Source organism: Mus caroli, unplaced genomic scaffold (genome assembly GCF_978045245.1).
Source record: "Mus caroli unplaced genomic scaffold, Mus_caroli_1 scaffold_8, whole genome shotgun sequence".
Taxonomy (NCBI): domain Eukaryota; kingdom Metazoa; phylum Chordata; class Mammalia; order Rodentia; family Muridae; genus Mus; species Mus caroli.
Genome location: NW_028227263.1, coordinates 104,415,287 through 104,433,795, shown reverse-complemented (window position 1 = coordinate 104,433,795; position 18,509 = coordinate 104,415,287). Strand labels below are relative to the sequence as shown.

General features: G+C 40.5%; 1 protein-coding gene across 1 annotated transcript; it reads left to right on the top strand.

The window, feature by feature from the left end:
- Nucleotides 1-296: 296 nt before the first annotated feature.
- LOC110289067 (uncharacterized) lies at nucleotides 297-18,190 on the top strand. Its single transcript, XM_085841823.1, has 4 exons — nucleotides 297-390; nucleotides 10,549-10,675; nucleotides 10,875-10,935; nucleotides 16,771-18,190. The coding sequence occupies exons 1-4, from the start codon at nucleotides 388-390 to the stop codon at nucleotides 18,164-18,166; spliced, it is 1,587 nt and encodes a 528-aa protein (XP_085697949.1). The 5' UTR covers nucleotides 297-387; the 3' UTR covers nucleotides 18,167-18,190.
- The last annotated feature ends 319 nt before the right edge of the window (nucleotides 18,191-18,509 follow it).

Genomic DNA, 18,509 nt, shown 5'->3' with positions numbered 1-18,509 from the left:
CAAGCTGTGTCTCTGGGGGTCACGTTCTCAACATTTGGGCCCCTGGGGTCCTAGCACAACCACTTTGCCTTATCCCATCAGTGCACTCTCACCCTACTTATCTGGAAAACAGTTTGCCCAGGACCAGCATCTTGGGCCAGGAATCACTAAACTGGGTCCCTTCAGCACACACTAACCTTAAGGGAGTTGCTTATGTCACTCGAGTTTCGCTGGCCAATCAAGGCCTCCAGTCTGACCTGCCAGTCAGAAGTGGAGGTGGGTGCTTCCCGGTGCCTTGCTGCTGGTTCCTTGCTGTATCTGAGGAGGCTGGTGTGTTTTGTGTGTCCTGCTCTGTGTGCTACTGCTGGGTGCTGTGAGGGGAATTCAGGCGAGCTCTGACCTCGCTACATGGTGAGTATATGGCAGCTGCTTCCAATGGGAAGGGACAGGCGATTGGACAACTGGAGCGAGTATGGTGAGTCCTCCTTGGGGCTGAGCGCACAGCAGGAACCTCAGCTACACAGGGCCACTAGTGAGGTTTTTTGTGGTCTTAGCTGCTCTGAATAACTCTGCTCTGGGGCTTCATCTGCTTGAATATTTAAGCATGGGCTTGTGTGTTGAAACCTTCTTGGCAAGATGGGAAACACAGAAATGCCTAGTTTCTCCAGTATCTTCTACAATTTTGTTTGTTTGTTTGTCTGGTTGGTTCTTTATAACTTTTGGATATTAGCCCTCTCTTGGCTACAGGGTTGGTGATCATCTTTTCTCAGTTTGTAGGCTACTGTTTTGTCCTATTGACAGTGTCCTTTCCCTTACAGAAGCTTTTCATTTTCAAGAAATGTATTAACTGTTGGTCTTAGAGCCTGAGCCATTGATGTTGTACTCGGGAAATTCTGTGTCATGTACCAATGCGTTCAAAGGTATTTCCTACTTTGTCTGCTATTAGATTCAGTGTAGCTGGTTTTATGTTGAGGTCCTTGATCCATCCTGTGCAGGGTGATTCTTCTATGTACACACTGCCAGTTAGACCAGAACAATTGTTCACGATGCTTTCTTTTTCTATTATATGGTTTTGGCTTCTTTACAAAAGAAGTGTCCATAGGTGTATGAGTTCATTTCTGGATATTATATTCCACTGATCTCCTTTTCTGTACTGATACCATTTGGTTTTTGTTTTTTTTTGTTTGTTTGTTTTTTTTGTTTTTTTTTTTTTGGTTTTTCGAGACAGGGTTTCTCTGTATAGCCCTGGCTGTCCTGGAGCTCACTTTGTAGACCAGGCTGGCCTCGAACTCAGAAATCCGCCTGCCTCTGCCTCCCGAGTGCTGGGATTAAAGGCGTGCGCCACCACGCCCGGCACCATTTGGTTTTTTATCACTATTGCTATGTAGTACTGCTTGAGATCAGGAATTGTGATGTCTCCAGAAGTTCTTTTAAGGTTCAGGATTGTTTTGGCTATCCTGGGAGTGTTTGTTCTTCCATATGAGGAAGAGATATCCACTTTCTATGATTTTGTGATTTATTTATTTATTATATATAAGTAGATTCTGCTGCCAGTTTTTGCTGTAATCGTTGTCACTGTTTGAATTTGACTGACGTTTGGGTGCAGGACTTACTTTCTATGAAGTAGAGATGACTGCACTGTACACTGATTGTGTCGTGTAATGTTCACAAAGAGGACCCTGTGCCTTGGAAGGAGAACAGGAAGTGCTCTGGTGACTCCAAAGTTTGACTAAAATACATTTTCCCAGTCTAGGGCTCTGTCTGGCCAGAGGGTGGAAGGACAGAGCTAGAAGGGCCTCACTGTCTGAACCTTTTGATCTTTGATCCCTTAATAGAGGAGCTGCTACTTTCCTGAGGACCGGTTTGGTTGTATTAGCCAATGAAGGACTCTGGGTAAGCCAAGAAATTAGTAGTACCAGTGGGTGGGGACTTACAGGTTCATTCCAGGATTCTTCTCTAAAGTAGCTTTAGGGAGCTAAGAGGGAGTCCAGAATCCATGCCATGTTCAGGCTGGGAGCCACTGTCACCAGACCAGGAAGAGCATGTCCAATTAGTTAAGGAGTGACATGTACTGTGAGCTAGATTGTGGTTTTGTTAGTACATATGGTAACCTGAGCAAAGGCTCTTGGCCCTTGAGCCTCACTGAGTATGTATTCCCTAGGGAGGAGTAGCCCTGGCAATGGAAGTGTGTGGTGCTTATAGTATCTCCTTCCATGGTACACAAGGAAGTATTGGTTTTCGTATGCAGTGGGAAGGCTAGTGGAAACCTGAAGGTCTAGTTCCTAGAAGTTCTGACCATTGCATTCCACATTCTATTTTGTGGGATAAGTTTTCCCAATAGTTAAGAAAGTGGTAGAGAGAAGGTGATAGAGATCATCCTTCATTAATATTTGATTACAATCCTTTGAACTTTTCACGACCACCAACTGCAAAGATGTGATTCAAGGAAACTCAACTATTGGGCGTAATAGGAGTTTTGAAGATGCACAGGTTTTCCAGGTGTGCATGGTATTGTGAAGGTGGACATGTCAGATTCCACATCTTGTGAAAAAATCTATGTGACAGGAAGTAGACGTTAAATTACTGTTCAACATGATCTTGTGTGCAAATCACTAGGACTGGGAATTTTTGAATTGAATTTGGGGAATTATAAACCCCATGCGCAGAGGTTAAGAGCACCGACTGCTCTTCTGAAGATCCTGAGTTCAAATCTCAGCAACCACATGGTGGCTCACAGCCATCCCTACCAAGATCTGACTCCCTCTTCTGGAGTGTCTAAAGACAGCTGAAGTGTACTTACATATAATAAATGAATAAACCTTTTAAAAATTAAAAAATGGCTAATCTACAACTAGAGTGGAAGAAAAGCAACTGCTGGGGAAAAGTAAAAACAAAGGCTGTGGTTCATGGAGAAAAACAGCACTGGGGAGTTTGCACAGTAGTCAAGTGCTGACACAGACAGGAGTTTTAAGGATGGTATCACCATTAAAGAGCAAGCCTTTGCTATCCCTTGAAAGACGAAGATGGTTCCCAAATGTATCCTGTTAAGACTTGGAGAAATGTAATGAGTAGACAAAGTGTTTCAGAGTTCCAGGAAGCATCTATGTGTTGGAATTGTGGTGTAAGTGCTGCAGGGTCCATCATCACAACTTGGAAGCCAAACTTGGCACGATCACTTATCTTGTACTGGTTCTGGGATTAGGAAAGATGAAAAAGATAATATCATGAATTCTTAGTGTATGGTTTTAGTTGCTCCCTTATTCCAGCCTTCTATGGTTGAGAGAATCAGAGCTGCACTGAGGAGACTGTAAGACTTCCCTACATGAAAATGTGAGGTTGAAGCCTGAGTTGCAATTTGAGACCACAAGATACTGATCTATCTGAATGATGAGACATCTGCATGGACCACTGTGTGTAGGGAGTGGAAGTAACCAAAGAGGAAGATTTATGAGAAGTTGAAGGAGTAGGGCATCTAAGTCCTTTGAACCTGAAGCTGCATGAGTTTGACATAACTACAGGATTGAGTGTTTGTCCTGCTGGGGTTCTTACTTGCTTTGGTTTAATCTTCTTTAATTTTATAATTCCTTTTTTTTTAATGGGAATATGTATTCTATGCCTCTGTATGGTGGAAAGGTATAAATTGTTTTCTGATTTTACAAGATGTATCTGTCAAGAGACTGCCTTGACTGTCAACACTCTTTGGATATTCGAACAGGGTAAACATTGTTGCAGAATATGGGAATCAGTAAAGTTAGGCTATAAATATTTTCATCCTGCGATGACCATTAACTTACAGTGACCAGACTCAGAATGCAGTCAATTGAATGAAAAATCTCCCTATCTGGGATGATGTCTTTGAACACTCTTTTGTCTTTAATAACTATTTGAGGGGAGGTCTTTGAAGCTTCTGTAAGAGGAAAGTTTCTAGATGAAAGTCCTCCTTGAGGATAGGATTGGAGTGTTCATAGACCCATTTCCTGTTCTTTGTGTCTACTGGCTTGTGGTTAAAAGTGATCAGACAGCTTCTTTCTCATGCTGTCATGCTGTCATCATATAAACTCTATCCTAAATCAAATATGATAGTGTAGAAGCAATTCCCATTCAATCCTACCTGAGTTTGCTATTGTAATGTTTTTATAGTTTTAGTTTTGTTGTTTTTCTTTTGAAGACAGGGTTTCTCTGTGAAACCCTGGATGTCCTGGAAGTAGTTATGTAGACTAGAATGGACCTACATTTAGAGATCTACCTATCTGCTCTTCTCAGCTGGGATTCTATATGCGTCAAGATGCCTGGCTTTATTGTTTCTGGGCCTGGAATGGATGTTTTTTTGCACATGACAAGCATGTATTGTTGTTTTCTGCTTCACTTACATTTTGAACAATAAATTTTGCCTGAGTGTATTATTCTAATTCCCAGGATGGCACGAATTTGTGACATTAATACTGTCTGATCCTTCTGATTCATTTGATTTCAAGAGTGAGACATTCTTCCTACATGTTGTCTTTGATTTGAAATGTTTGAATGACTATGAATGCATATGCACCTCTGTGTGCTTGGTCCTCACTATAGTCCAAAGATGGCCTCAGAACTCCTGAACTTGGAATAATGAATAGTTCTGAGCTTCAATGGTAAGGACTGGCAAGTGAGTCCTGTATCTAGACCAGCAAGAGATATAAAGCACTGAGCCATCTCTCCTGTACTATGTTGTTTATTTAGGAAAATCATTTACTTTGCTAATGTTTCCATTTGTTCCTTATAACTTTAAACATCGATTGCCTTAAGTACATCTTATTAATGTCACAGTTTAAAGTGGGGAATTTCAGGATCTTGAAACATGAAGACAGAAGTACAGTGACTATTTAATTCTTTGTAAGAGGTTCACTGAAAACCTCTGGGGTTCTTTCTATCTTTCTTCTTTGGATTTTTATTTTGTTGTTTTTATTGTTGTTGGGTGCTTTTATTTTGTTGGTTTTTGTTTTTGTTGTTTGATAAATTTTTTTTTCTTTCTTTTTTCTTTTTTTGAGACAGTGTTTGTCTGTATAGCCCTGCTTGTCCTGGAACTCACTTTGTAGACCAGGCTGGCCTCAAACTCAGAAATTCGGCTGCCACTGCCTCCCAAGTGCTGGGATTATACAGTGAGGCACCACTACCCTCCGAATATTTTTGCATCTGTATCCATAAGCAAAATTGGTAAATGATCTATTTCCTTGTTGGATTTTTATGTTCTTTAGCTAGCAGAGTAATTGTAGCTTCTTGAAATGAATTAGGTAGTGTTCTGTCTATTTCTACTGAGTGAAATAATTTGAGGAAAAATCTGAGGAGGAAGGTGGCCCCATGGAAAGACTAGTAGTCTCAACTGACCTGGACCTGGAGATCTCGAAACACTGAGCCACCAAGCAGGCAGCCTAAGAAGTGTCCATAGGTGTATGAGTTCATTTCTGGGTATTCGATTCTATTAGATTGATCTACCTGTCTCTACTGATACCGTTTGGTTTTTATCACTATTGCTATGTAGTACAGCTTGAGATCAGGAATTGTGATGCCTCCCGAGATTCTTTTATGGTTCAGGATTGTTTTGGCTATCCTGGGAGTGTTTGTTCTTCCATTTGAGGTAGAGAATTCCTCTTTCTATTTTTTTAAGATTTATTTATTATATATATATATAAGTACACTCTAGCTGTCTTCAGGCACACCAGAAAAGGGCTTCAGATCTCACTACAGATGGTTCTAAGCCATTATGTGGTTCATGGGATTTGAACTCAGGACCTCTGGAAGAACAGTCAATGATCTTAAATGCTGAGCTATCTCTCCAGCCTGAGAATTGCAACTTCAATGTCTGTAGAAAATTGTTTTTGAATTTTGAGTAGAATTGCATTGAATCTGTAGATTGCTTTTGGTACCATGGCCATACTGACTAAGTTTTTGGGGTGTCTATTTTTCAAAACTGGTTTTTTTCAGTGATGAGCTTGTGTTCCTAGAACTTGTGCCATCTACCAGGCTGGCCTTGAACTAGGAGAGTTCTGCCTGCCTCTGCCTCTTTGCCCCTCTGCCCCTCTGCCCCTCTGCCTCTGCCTCCCTGCCTCTGCGTTTCCTAGTCTTTAAGAATTTTATTCCTAGCCCCGGGCAGTTGTGGCGCACACGCCTTTAATCACTTGGGAGGCCGAGGCAGGTGGATATTTGAGTTAGAGGCCACCCTGGTCTACAAAGTGAGTTCCTGGACAGCCAGGGCTGTACAGAGAAACCCTGTCTTGAAAAAAACAAAAAAACCAAACCAAAAACAAAAGAAGAAGAAGAAGGAGGAGGCGGAGGAGAATTTCATTCCTTCCTTAAAGTGCTTTAATATTGGTTTCTCATTAGAATAATACTTTCTAAATCTTTGACTTCCCTCATGCTTGGAATTTACAGTCACATTGTACCATTGCATACCTCATCCTGCCAGTGACTTGAAGGCATTCCTGCATCTCTTTCAGGCTTGACCTTTACTAATCAGTGAAATGGAATAGAGACCAGTGTGTGAGGGTCCTCTGACTTCCATCCCTTTTATTGGGCATTTAAAATGAAATGGCACTAGAGACAGAATTGACTTCACTGACCAACTCTGATGCTGCTGTATTCACAGCACAGAGAGGGATGGGGGGACAAGGACGGGAGCTTTCATGTTTCACAATATTTGGTTGTCATTTGCAATGAGTAGTCAGATCATCAAAGTTTGATAATCATTAAAAGTCCTGATTGGCAGTTTCATAAACCTGGGCAATCAAAACTCTGGGTAAAGAACTGAACTCATTTTTAGAAACCAAAATTCTGTAGTTTCAGCAAGTTAACCAATACAGAAGATATGGACAGACTGGTGTGGCTCTTCCTAACAGAAATGTTATTACTCCTGACTGAAAATGCAGAATCAGAGAGAAAATATATGAGTAATACCTGGTGTGCTCAAATACTTATGTCTAAGCCCTAGAGAATATTGACCCACAAAGCCGATCTCAACTTTAAAATGATTTTTGAGATTTTACCTAAATCTTTTCAACCTTCTCATTCCTCCCTACTATTCAGCTTCAAACCCTGGGACAAATGACCTATTTAACAAGTCAAAGAGGACCTGGCCTTGAGTTTCTCCCAGCATCCCTCAGAGTCTACCTGTTAGAGGTTAGGGCTGTCTTAACACACCCCCAACATAGTGATTGAACTGCCCTTCTCTGTGCAGCTCTTCCTGATGTAATTGGGCCATTTTGGTGACCTGGCCCTTTTCTCTACCATTTCCCTCCTTTCCCTTTGCTCTGTTTCTCTTCTCCTCCCTCTCTTGCAAGGCTCATGTTCATGACTGCTCTGACCTCTCCAAGATGTCCATGCCTTTGCCTATGTCCTCCTTTTTTCCCTAATAAACTTACCACGCCATTATACCTTGGAGCAGCCATGTTTTTTTTTGTTGTTTTTGTTGTTCCGTTTTTTTTTTGTTGTTGTTGTTTTGTTTTGTTTTTCATTTTTATTTTCTTTTACCTCCATTTACCACACCTTGTTTTCACATTCATGGCCAGTTTTTTGTTTTGTTTTGTTTTTCCATACAGGGTTTCTGTGTAGCCCTGGCTGTCCTGGAACTCACTCTGTAGACCAGGCTGGCCTTGAACTCAAAAATCCACCTGCCTCTGCCTATGGAGTGCTGGGATTAAAGTTGTGCGCCACCATGCCCGGCTGCCAGTTTTTACTTCAATCTTTGTTACTGTTTGAATTTGACTCAAGTTTGGGTGCAGGGCTTACTTCCTATGAAGTAGAGTTGACTGCACTGTACACTGATTGTTTCATGTAATGTTCACAAAGAAGACCCTGTGCCTTGGAAGAACAAGAAGGGTTCTGGTGACTCCAAAGATTGACTAAAATACATTTTCCCAGTCTAGTGTTCTGTCTAGCCAGAGGGTGGAAGGACAGAGTTAGAAGGGCCTCACTGTCTGAACCTTTTGATCTTTGATCCCTTAATGGAGGAGCTACTACTTTCCTGAGAACTGGTTTGGTTGTATTAGCCAATGAAGGACTCTGGGTAAGCCCAGTAATTAGTAGTACTAGTGGGTGGGGGCTTACAGGTTCATTCCAGGATTCTTCTCTAAAGTAGCTGTAGGGAGCTATGAGAGCTTGGACATTTGAACAGGGTACAAGTTGTTGGTGAATATTGGAATCACTAAAGTTAGACTATAAATATTTTCATCCTGTGATGACCATGAACTTACAGTGACCAGAGTCAGAATGCAGTCAATTGAATGTAAAATCTTCTTATCTGTGATGGTGTCTTTGCACATCATTTGTCCTTAATAACTATTTACACGGAGGTCTTTGAACCTTGTGTAAGAGGAAATTTTCTAGATGAAAGTCCTCCTTGCAATAGGATTGGAGTGTGTATAGACCCATTTCCTATTCTTTGTGTCTATTGTAGTTTTAATTTTGTTTTTTTTTTTTTTTTTTTTTTTTTTTTTTTGGTTTTTCAAGACAGGGTTTCTCTGTATAGCTCTGGCTGTCCTGGAACTCACTTTGTAGACCAGGCTGGCCTCGAACTCAGAAATCCGCCTGCCTCTGCCTCCGGAGTGCTGGGATTAAAGGCGTGCGCCACCACGCCCGGCTTTGTTTTTCTTTTTGAAGACAGGGTTTCTCTGTGAAATCCTGGATGTCCTAGAAGTATTTATGTAGACTAGAATGGACCTACATTTAGAGATCTACCTATGTGACTCTTCTCGGTTGGGATTATATATGCGTCAATATGCCTGGCTTTATTGTTTCAGGGCCAGGAATGGATGTTTTTTTGCACATGACAAGCATGTATTGTTGTTTTGAGCTTCACTTACATCTTGAATAATAATATTTGCCAGAGAGTATTATTCTAATTCTCAGGATGGCACGTAATTGTGACATTAATACTGCCTGATCCTTCCAATTCATTTAATTTTAAGAGTGAGACATTCTTCCTTCATGTTGTGTTTGTTTTGAAATATTTGAATGACTATGCATGCATATGCACATCTGTGTGCTTGGTCCTCATTATATATAGTCAAAAGATGGCCTCAGAACTCCTGAACTTGGAGTCATGAGTAGTTCTGAGCTTCCACGATAAGTACTTGCAATTGAGTCCTATATCTAAGACCAGCAAGAGATATTAAGCCAGAGCCATCTCTACTACACACTATGTTGTTTATTTTTGAAAAGCATTTACTTTGCTAATGTTTTCATTTGTTCCTTATACCTTTAAACATCGATTGCCTTTAAGTACCTCTTTTTTGTTTCTTTTTAAAGATTCATCTATTTATTTATTTATTTATTTATTTATTTATTTATTTACTTACTTACTTACTTATTATATGTAAGTACACTGTAGCTGTCTTCAGAAACACCAGAAGAGGGCATCAGATCTCTTTAAGGATGGTTGTGAGCCAAAATATGGTTGCTGGGATTTGAACTCAAGACCTTTGTAAGAGCAATCAGTGCTCTTAACCACTGAGCCATCTCTCCATCCCTTTAAGTAACATCTCATTTATTAAGTAACATTTTATTTAACTTATTTGAACTGGGGAATTTCAGGATCTTGAAATATGAAGACAGAAGAAATACAGTGACCATTTAATTCTTTGTAGGAAGTTCACTGAAAACCTGTAAGGTTCTTTCTATCATTCTTCTTTGGGTTTTTATTTTGTTGTTCAGTGCTTTTATTTTGTTGGTTTTTGTTTTTGTTGTTGTTGTTGTTTGTTAGATTTTTTTTTTTGGGGGGGGACAAGGTTTCTCTGTTTAGCCCTGGCATTCCTGGAACTCACTTTGTCGACCAGGCTGGCCTCGAACTCAGAAATCCACCTGTCTCTGCCTCCCAATTGCTGGGATTAAAAGGGTGAGCCACGAAGCCTGGCTTGTTTGATAGATTTTTGGAGCAGAGAGAGTGTCATAATAAGTAGTTCTGCCTTTCTTGAACTTGTTTAATAGACAAGATTGGCATATAAGTCAATGAGATACACACGTTTGTACTTGGTGAGCATTTCAATTAAGGGCATGAGCAAATACACCCAGCTTGCTAATAGTTTTTTGGTTGTTTATACTGATTTATCAGTGGTGTTAATCCGTTTGCCCCCCCCCCTCCTCCCCAATGTGTTTTACTTGGCATTTCTTTTGCTAGACTATATGCTCTTAAAAGACCACAGCATTCTCAAATGAACTTCCTAATTTGGTTTTCTTTTTTTTTCTTTCAAAAAATCTTTATTTATTATTATATGTTAGTACATGGTAGCTGTCTTCAGACACACCAGAACATGGCATCAGATCGCATTATGGATGGTTGTAATCTACCATGTGGTTGCTGGGATTTGAACTCAGGACCTTCAGAAGAACAGTCGGTGCTCTTAACCACTAAGCTAGTTCTCCAGCCCCATAATTTGGTTTTCATAATTAGGTTTGAAAATGGTTTCATGATTATAGCAGGATTTCTCTGTCATGGGCTATGTGTGGGGATTATCAAGATCAAATGAATATATTGTCAGTCAAGTATTCATTACAGAATTATCACTATCACACTTTGTGTTGTTCACATGTATGGGATTTTAGGATGCATTGACCTTTGATGATGTGCATGTTCACTTCACTCGGGAGGAGTGGTCCTTGCTGGATCCATCTCAGAAGACACTTTACAAAGATGTCATGCTGGAGAACTACAGGAATCTCACCACTATAGGTAAACCTGAATTTTCCTTTCAGTTTTAAAATAAGGTGGGGGAACAGCTGATTTCTTTGTTATTGATGCCCTTGTGTAATCTTGAATGAGAATAAGGAAGAATGAGGCAGATAAAGCAGGCATGGTTCTAAGGTTCATTGAAAATAGTGGCTTATGGACAAATTTCCAAGAATAATTATTTTCTGGTCCTATATTTTAGGCTACAATTGGAAGGACCATAACATTGAAGAACATTCTCAAAATGATAAAAGATATGGAAGGTAATTTTTTGTGAAACCATATTCTAATGAGCTTCTGCAGAAAATGTAATGTGTTCTCTAAGTTTTAAGGAGCATCAACAGTAATTTTTTTTTTTACTGCTTTAGGTTAGTTTTTGAGCATTAGATTCTCACAAAACCAAGTACCTTGTTTCCAGGCAGCTGATAGGTTGTTGCAATGCATTCCTCTATCATAGTACTTCTTAACATATATAACTGTTTGAATTGTATCACCACTAGAGCTACACTCTAGCACTGCCATTCCATGTACATTCACACCAATCAGATATTGCAAATTGTACACACACTGTGTGTATGTCCAAAATCTTCTACTGAGCAAATAGTTCATGGTCAAGCTGCTGTTACGCATATACTTGTCTTAAATCTGATAAGTTTAGTGAGAGGGGATTTCTTTTTTTTTTTTTTTTGATTTTTAATATTTTTATTACATATTTTCCTCAATTACATTTCCAATGCTATCCCAAAAGTCCCCCATAGCGCCCCCCACTTCCCTACCCACCCATTCCCATTCTTTTGGCCCTGGCATTCCCCTATATTGGGGCATATAAAGTTTGCAAGTCCAATGGGCCTCTCTTTCCATTGATGGCCGACTAGGCCATCTTTCGATACATATGCAGCTAGAGACAAGAGCTCCGGGGTTCTGGTTAGTACATCATGTTGTTCCAACAATAGGGTTGCAGATCCCTTTAGCTCCTTGGGTACTTTCTCTAGCTTCTCCATTGGGAGCCCTGTGATACATCCAATAGCTGACTGTGAACATCCACTCCTGTGTTTGCTAGGCCCCGGCATCGTCTCACAAGAGACAGCTATATTTGGGTCCTTTCAGCAAAATCTTGCTAGTGTATGCAATGGTGTCAGCGTTTAGAAGTTGATTATGGGATGGATCCCTGGATACGGCAGTCTCTAAATGGTCCATCCTTTCATCACAGCTACGAACTTTGTCTCTGTAACTCCTTCCCTGGGTGTTTTGTTCCCAATTCTAAGAAGGTGCACAGTGTCCACACTTTGGTCTTCATTCTTCTTGAGTTTCATGCGTTGAGCAAATTGTATCTTATATCTTGGGTATCCTAAGTTTTGGGCTAATATCCACTTATCAGTGAATACATATTGTGTGAGTTCTTTTGTGATTGTGTTACTTCACTCAAGATGATGCCCTCCAGGTCCATCCATTTGGCTAGGAATTTCATAAATTCATTCTTTTTAATAGCTGAGTAGTACTCCATTGTGTAAATGTACCATAATTTCTGTATCCATTCCTCTGTTGAGGGACATCTGGGTTCTTTCCAGCTTCTGGCTATTATAAATAGGGCTGCTATGAACATAGTGGAGCATGTGTCCTTTTTACCGGTTGGGACATCTTCTGGATATATGCCCAGGAGAGGTATTGTTGGATCCTCCGGTAGTACTATGTCCAATTTTCTGAGGAACCGCCAGACTGATTTCCAGAGTGGTTGTACAAGCTTGCAATCCCACCAACAATGGAGGAGTGTTCCTCTTTCTCCACATCCTCGCCAGCATCTGCTGTCACCAGAATTTTTGATCTTAGCCATTCTGACTGGTGTGAGGTGGAATCTCAGGGTTGTTTTGAGTTGCATTTCCCTGATGATTAAGGATGTTGAACATTTTTTCAGGTGCTTCTCTGCCATTCGGTATTCCTCAGGTGAGAATTCTTTGTTCAGTTCTGAGCCCCATTTTTTAATGGGGTCATTTGATTTTATGGAGTCCACCGTCTTGAGTTCTTTATATATATTGGATATTAGTCCCCTATCCGATTTGGGATAGGTAAAGATCCTTTCCCAATCTGTTGGTGTTCTTCTTGTCTTATTGACGGTGTCTTTTGCCTTGCAGAAGCTTTGCAATTTTATGAGGTCCCATTTATCGATTCTCGATCTTACAGCACAAGCATGGTGTCTTAGTTAGGGTTTTACTGCTGTGAACAGACACCATGACCAAGGCAAGTCTTTTAAAAAAACAACATTTAATTGGGGCTGGCTTACAGGTTCAGAGGTTCAGTCCATTATCATCTAAGTGGGAGCATGGCAGTATCCAGACAGGCATGGCACAGGAGGAGCTGAGAGTTCTATGTCTTCATCCAAAGGCTGCTAGTGGAAGACTGACTTCCAGGCAACTAGGGTGAGGATCTTATACCCACACCCACAGTGACACACCCATTCCAACCAGGTCACACCTATTCCAACAAGGCCACACCTTCAGATGGTGCCACTCCCTGATCCAAGGATATACAAACCATCACATTCCACTCCCTGGTCCCCATAGACTTGTTCAAAAACATGAGTCTATGGGGGACATACTTAAACATAGCATAATGCAAAATGCATTTAGTCCAACTTTCAAAGTCCTCATAGTCTATAGCAGTCACAACAATGTTAAAGGTACAAAGTTCAAGGTCTCTTCTGAGATTCATCCAACTTAATTAACTGTAATCTCCAAAGCAAGGCAGGAAACCAGCTGGGCAAACTCCAAACTCTGCATCTCCATGGCTGATGTCAAAGCAGTCTTCAGATCTCCATTCCTTTTTCATCTTTGTTGACTGCAACAAACTGCTTTCTCCTGGGCTGGTTCCACTCCCTGTTAGCAGCTTTCCTCAGCATGTGTCCCATGGCTCTGGCATCTTTAACATCTTTGAGTCTCCAAGGCAATTTCAATGTTACAGCTTCTTGTTTCAGTGTCTGGGATTCCACTTGATCTTTTGGACTCCTCCTAAGGGCTGGCATCACTTTTCCAGCTCTGCCCTCTGTAGCACTCTAAGCTCAGGTTGATCCACTCCACTATGGCTGCAGTTCTTGGTGATCACTCCATGGTACTGACATCTCTAATACACTGGGGTATTCCACTCCAACTAGGCTTCACCAATGCCTCTCATAGGCTCTCTTCAGGGTGCCAAGCCTCAAATCCTTTGCATGACCCCTTCAGTCCTGGGCCATCAACTACAGCTGAGGCTTCACCTTTTCCAATGGCCTTCCCTGGCCTCTCACAGTGCTAAGCCTCAGCTTCTCTCCATTATCCCTTCATTCCTTCACAAGCAGTACCACCTGAGTGACTCTTACACATTACCAAGTCCAGCCGCAGCATGAGGTGCAACCTTGGTTATCTCTGGAACACGGCTTCTTTGTGCTCCCAGAAAACAATTTCCAGAAGATTTCACCTCAGTGATGCTAGTCTCTTCTTAATCACTGCTAATTCCTTAGCTCCAGCTAACCAGCATCAATTTTCCCAGTAGTTCCTTCCATTCTTAACTCTAGAGCCAGAGCCACATGGCTGAAGCTGCCGAGTTCTGCTGCATACAGGAACTAGAACATGATCCCCTTGTCCTATTACATTATCACTAGCTTTATGTTTTCTAAATCCTTCACTGCGTAAGCTTGGCTATCCTGGTTCTTGCTCTGTAGATTGACCTTGAATGCAGAGATCAGCATGCCTGTCTCCTGAGATTAAAGGTGTGTACCACCATGCCTGGATTTAATTTAGCTAGGTAGGATCTTGCCCCAAGGTCCCACTCCTTTAATCTGTTATCTCCTAGAACACAGGAATTTGTTCCATTTCACTTCCTGGTACCCCTTTAATACTCAAACCATATATTTTATATTTTTCCTTTCTAAGCTTGCTATGCTTGTTCAAACTTCTCTTCATAAGACTTAACCAGAGAACAAAGTCTCTGCTGGGCTTTTTTGAAACTTCCTTTGTCAATGCAATTAATCCAAGTCTCTTCACCTTAGCCTCAGGCAAACTTTTCAGACAAGGGCAAAAAGTAGCCACATTCTTCACCAAAGTACCACAAAACCAGTCTTTATGCCACATTCTGAAATTCTTCTCCTTTGAAATCTCTTGGGCCAGGTCAACACAGTTCAAATTACTCCCAGCAACTAAGTCTTCCATATTCCTACTAGGATGAGCCATTAAGCCCCATTTAAAGCATTCCATTGCTTTCCAAATCCAAAGTCCCAAAATCCACATTCTGTCAAATAAAAGCATGGTCAGGCCTATCACAGCAATACCCCACTTCTGGTACCAACTTCTGTCTTAGTTAGGGTTTTACTGCTGTGAACAGACACCATGACCAAGGCAAGTCTTTTAAAAAAACAACATTTAATTGGGGCTGGCTTACAGGTTCAGAGGTTCAGTCCATTATCATCTAAGTGGGAGCATGGCAGTATCCAGACAGGCATGGCACAGGAGGAGCTGAGAGTTCTATGTCTTCATCCAAAGGCTGCTAGTGGAAGACTGACTTCCAGGCAACTAGGGTGAGGATCTTATACCCACACCCACAGTGACACACCCATTCCAACCAGGTCACACCTATTCCAACAAGGCCACACCTTCAGATGGTGCCACTCCCTGATCCAAGGATATACAAACCATCACACATGGATTAGTAGAATTAACATAGTTAAAATGGCCACCTCACCAAAAGGAACCTACAGATTCAATGCAATCCCCATCAAATTCCATTTCATGAGCGTTAAGGATGTTGTGCTGGAGAAACCTTACTACCTAATATACGAGGATCAAAAAGTCAAACTGTGTGAATGTAAGGTGGAAACCCTTTATTTGTTATTCTTTTAATAGGTATATCATATGTCATACTGGATACAGGCCATATGAGCCGAAGGATTTTGAAAGAAACAGAGTATCTCTCTTTCCTAGAACTATTTATTAGATCATAGACTATTGCAGTAAATCTCCAACCCAAACAGTCCCCAGCAATGGAAATACAATTCCATTAATATGAACACGTGCTGTGCGCCTAGACTGGGCAGATCTACTGCTACTCACTCTACCACCTTCTCCTTCCATGAGACCCCTGCGAACTTGCAGTTTCTCCAGGCCATGTGCTTCTGCTCTGCTTTTCTTCTTCCTCCTCCTCCTCTTTGTCCTCTCCCTCTTCCATTTTCTCCTTCTTCTTTCTCCCAACCTTCCACTCAACCTTCCCTTTAATCTGCCCAATCATCAGCTCTCTTTATTTTACAAATTAAGATGGGAAGCATGTTTACAGGAAATCACATGAGGGCTGACTCATTTCATGTTCACAGCCACTTACAGAAGAGTGTAATTAACATCAAATATAATTAGCCAAGGTCTATCCACAACAGTATACGATAGGCCCCACTTTGAGGAGACTTTCTGAATGTGATACAAGTTTGTAGTCACTTAGATTTTCAGCTTCATTTGCAATACAACCATAAAATTATACCGCAGAAAATCCTATGAGCATTAAGAATATGGAATTTTTGATTGTCCTTCACTTTTCAAATATGATATGACTCACAGTGGAAGTAAATTTGTGAACACAATTATGGAGGTAAATCTGTGACTTCATGCAGTTTTCTTCAAGTATCTGAAAAACTTGATGTATCTAAAATCTGGTGTAAATGTGAGCCATGGAATAAATGCCCTAAACCTCACAGGTATCTCCAATGATGAAAAACAACCCACAAGGAAGGGAACACCAAGACTGGAAACAATGTGATAAAACATTTTTTCATAGATTCATTTTATTATTTATTTTATGTATGTGAACTCACTGTCAATTTCTTCAGACACACCAGAAGAGGGCATGGAATTCCATTAGAGATGGTTGAGAGCCACCATATGGAAGCTGGGATTTGAACTGAGGACCGCTGGAAGAGAAGTCAATGCTCTTAACAGCTAAGCCATCTCTCTAGTCCCGTGATAAAACCTTAAGATCAGAATGTACCCTATAATTAGACCAAACTTTAAAACTAATTTATACAGATAGAAAGGTTTCATCATTGTAATTAATGTAATAAAATTTTCATGTCCCAATTATCATTGCAGCCACGAAAGAACTGCTGGAGAGAAACCCTATGAGTATACACAATGGAATAAAGCCTTCAAACATCACAGTCATCTTCAAAAGCTGGAAAGAAACAAAACTAGGGACAGACACTCTGAAGTCTTTCAACATAGTAAAGTGCTTGCGTGTCAAAGTACTTTCCAAATAAATAAAAGAACAGGTACTGGAGAGAAACCCTACAAATGTAATGCATGTGATAAAGCCTTTTTAAAGCTCAAGTATCTTCGAGCACATGAAAGAACACATACTGGAGAGAAACCCTATGAATGTAATCAATGTGGTAAAGCCTTTATATATCTCAGCTATTTTCGAATGCATGAAAGAACACATACGGGAGAGAAACCTTATCAATGTAATCAATGTGGTAAAGCCTTTACACTAAGGAGTATTCTTAAACGCCATAAAGTAATACATACTGGAGTGAGATCCTACATATGTAATCAGTGTAATAAAGCCTATCCACGCCACAGTTGTCTCCGAAAACATGAAAGAACACATACTGGAGAGAAACCTTATAAATGTAATCAGTGTGGTAAAGGCTTTGCACAGCTCAAGTACCTTCGAGCACATGAAAGAACACATACTCAAGAGAAAACCTACAAATGCAATCAATGTGGTAAAGGCTTTACACAGCTCACCTATCTTCGAGTACATGAAAGAAGACATAGTGGAGAGAAACCCTACAAATGTAATGAATGTGATAAAGCCTATGTACATCTCAAGCATCTTCGATTACATGAAAGAAGACATAGTGGAGAGAAACCCTATAAATGTAATCAATGTGGTAAAGCCTTTTTACATCCCAGCTCTCTTCGAATGCATGAAAGAAGACATACTGGAGAGAAACCTTACCAATGTAATGAATGTGATAAAGCCTTTTTACAGCTCAGCTATCTTAGATTACATGAAAGAAGACATAGTGGAGAGAAACCCTATGAATGTAATCAATGTGGTAAAGCCTTTTTACATCCCAGCTCTCTTCGAATGCATGAAAGAAGACATACTGGAGAGAAACCCTATAAATGTAATCAATGTGGTAAAGCCTTTTTATATCCCAGCTATCTTCGAATACATGAAAGAAGACATACTGGAGAGAAACCCTATGAATGTAATCAATGTGGTAAAGCCTTTTTACATCCCAGCTATCTTCGAATACATGAAAGAAGACATACTGGAGAGAAACCCTATGAATGTAATCAATGTGGTAAAGCTTTTTTACATCCCAGCTATCTTCGAATGCATGAAAGAACACATACTGGAGAGAAACCCTATGAATGTAGTCAATGTGGTAAAGCCTTTTTGCAACCCCACTATCTTCGAAAACATGAAAAAACACATAACTGGAGAGAAACCTTACAAATGAGATCAATGTGGTAAGGCCCTTACACAAAGCAGTCATCTTAAAACCCATAAAGTAATACATACTGGAGGGAGACTCTAAATATGCAATCAGTGTGATGAAGCCTATTCACACCGGAGTTATCTTCTAATACATGAAAGAACACATACTGGAGAGAAACCTTATAAATGTAATCAGTGTAGTAAGTCATTTATATCTCACAGTCATTATCAAGCTGATGAAAGAACACAAACTGGATAGAAACCCTACAAATGTAATGAATGTGATAAAACCTTTCCACAGCCCAGGTATCTTCGAATACATGAAAGAACACATACTGGAGAGAAACCTTACAAATGTAATCAGTGAGATAAAGTCTTT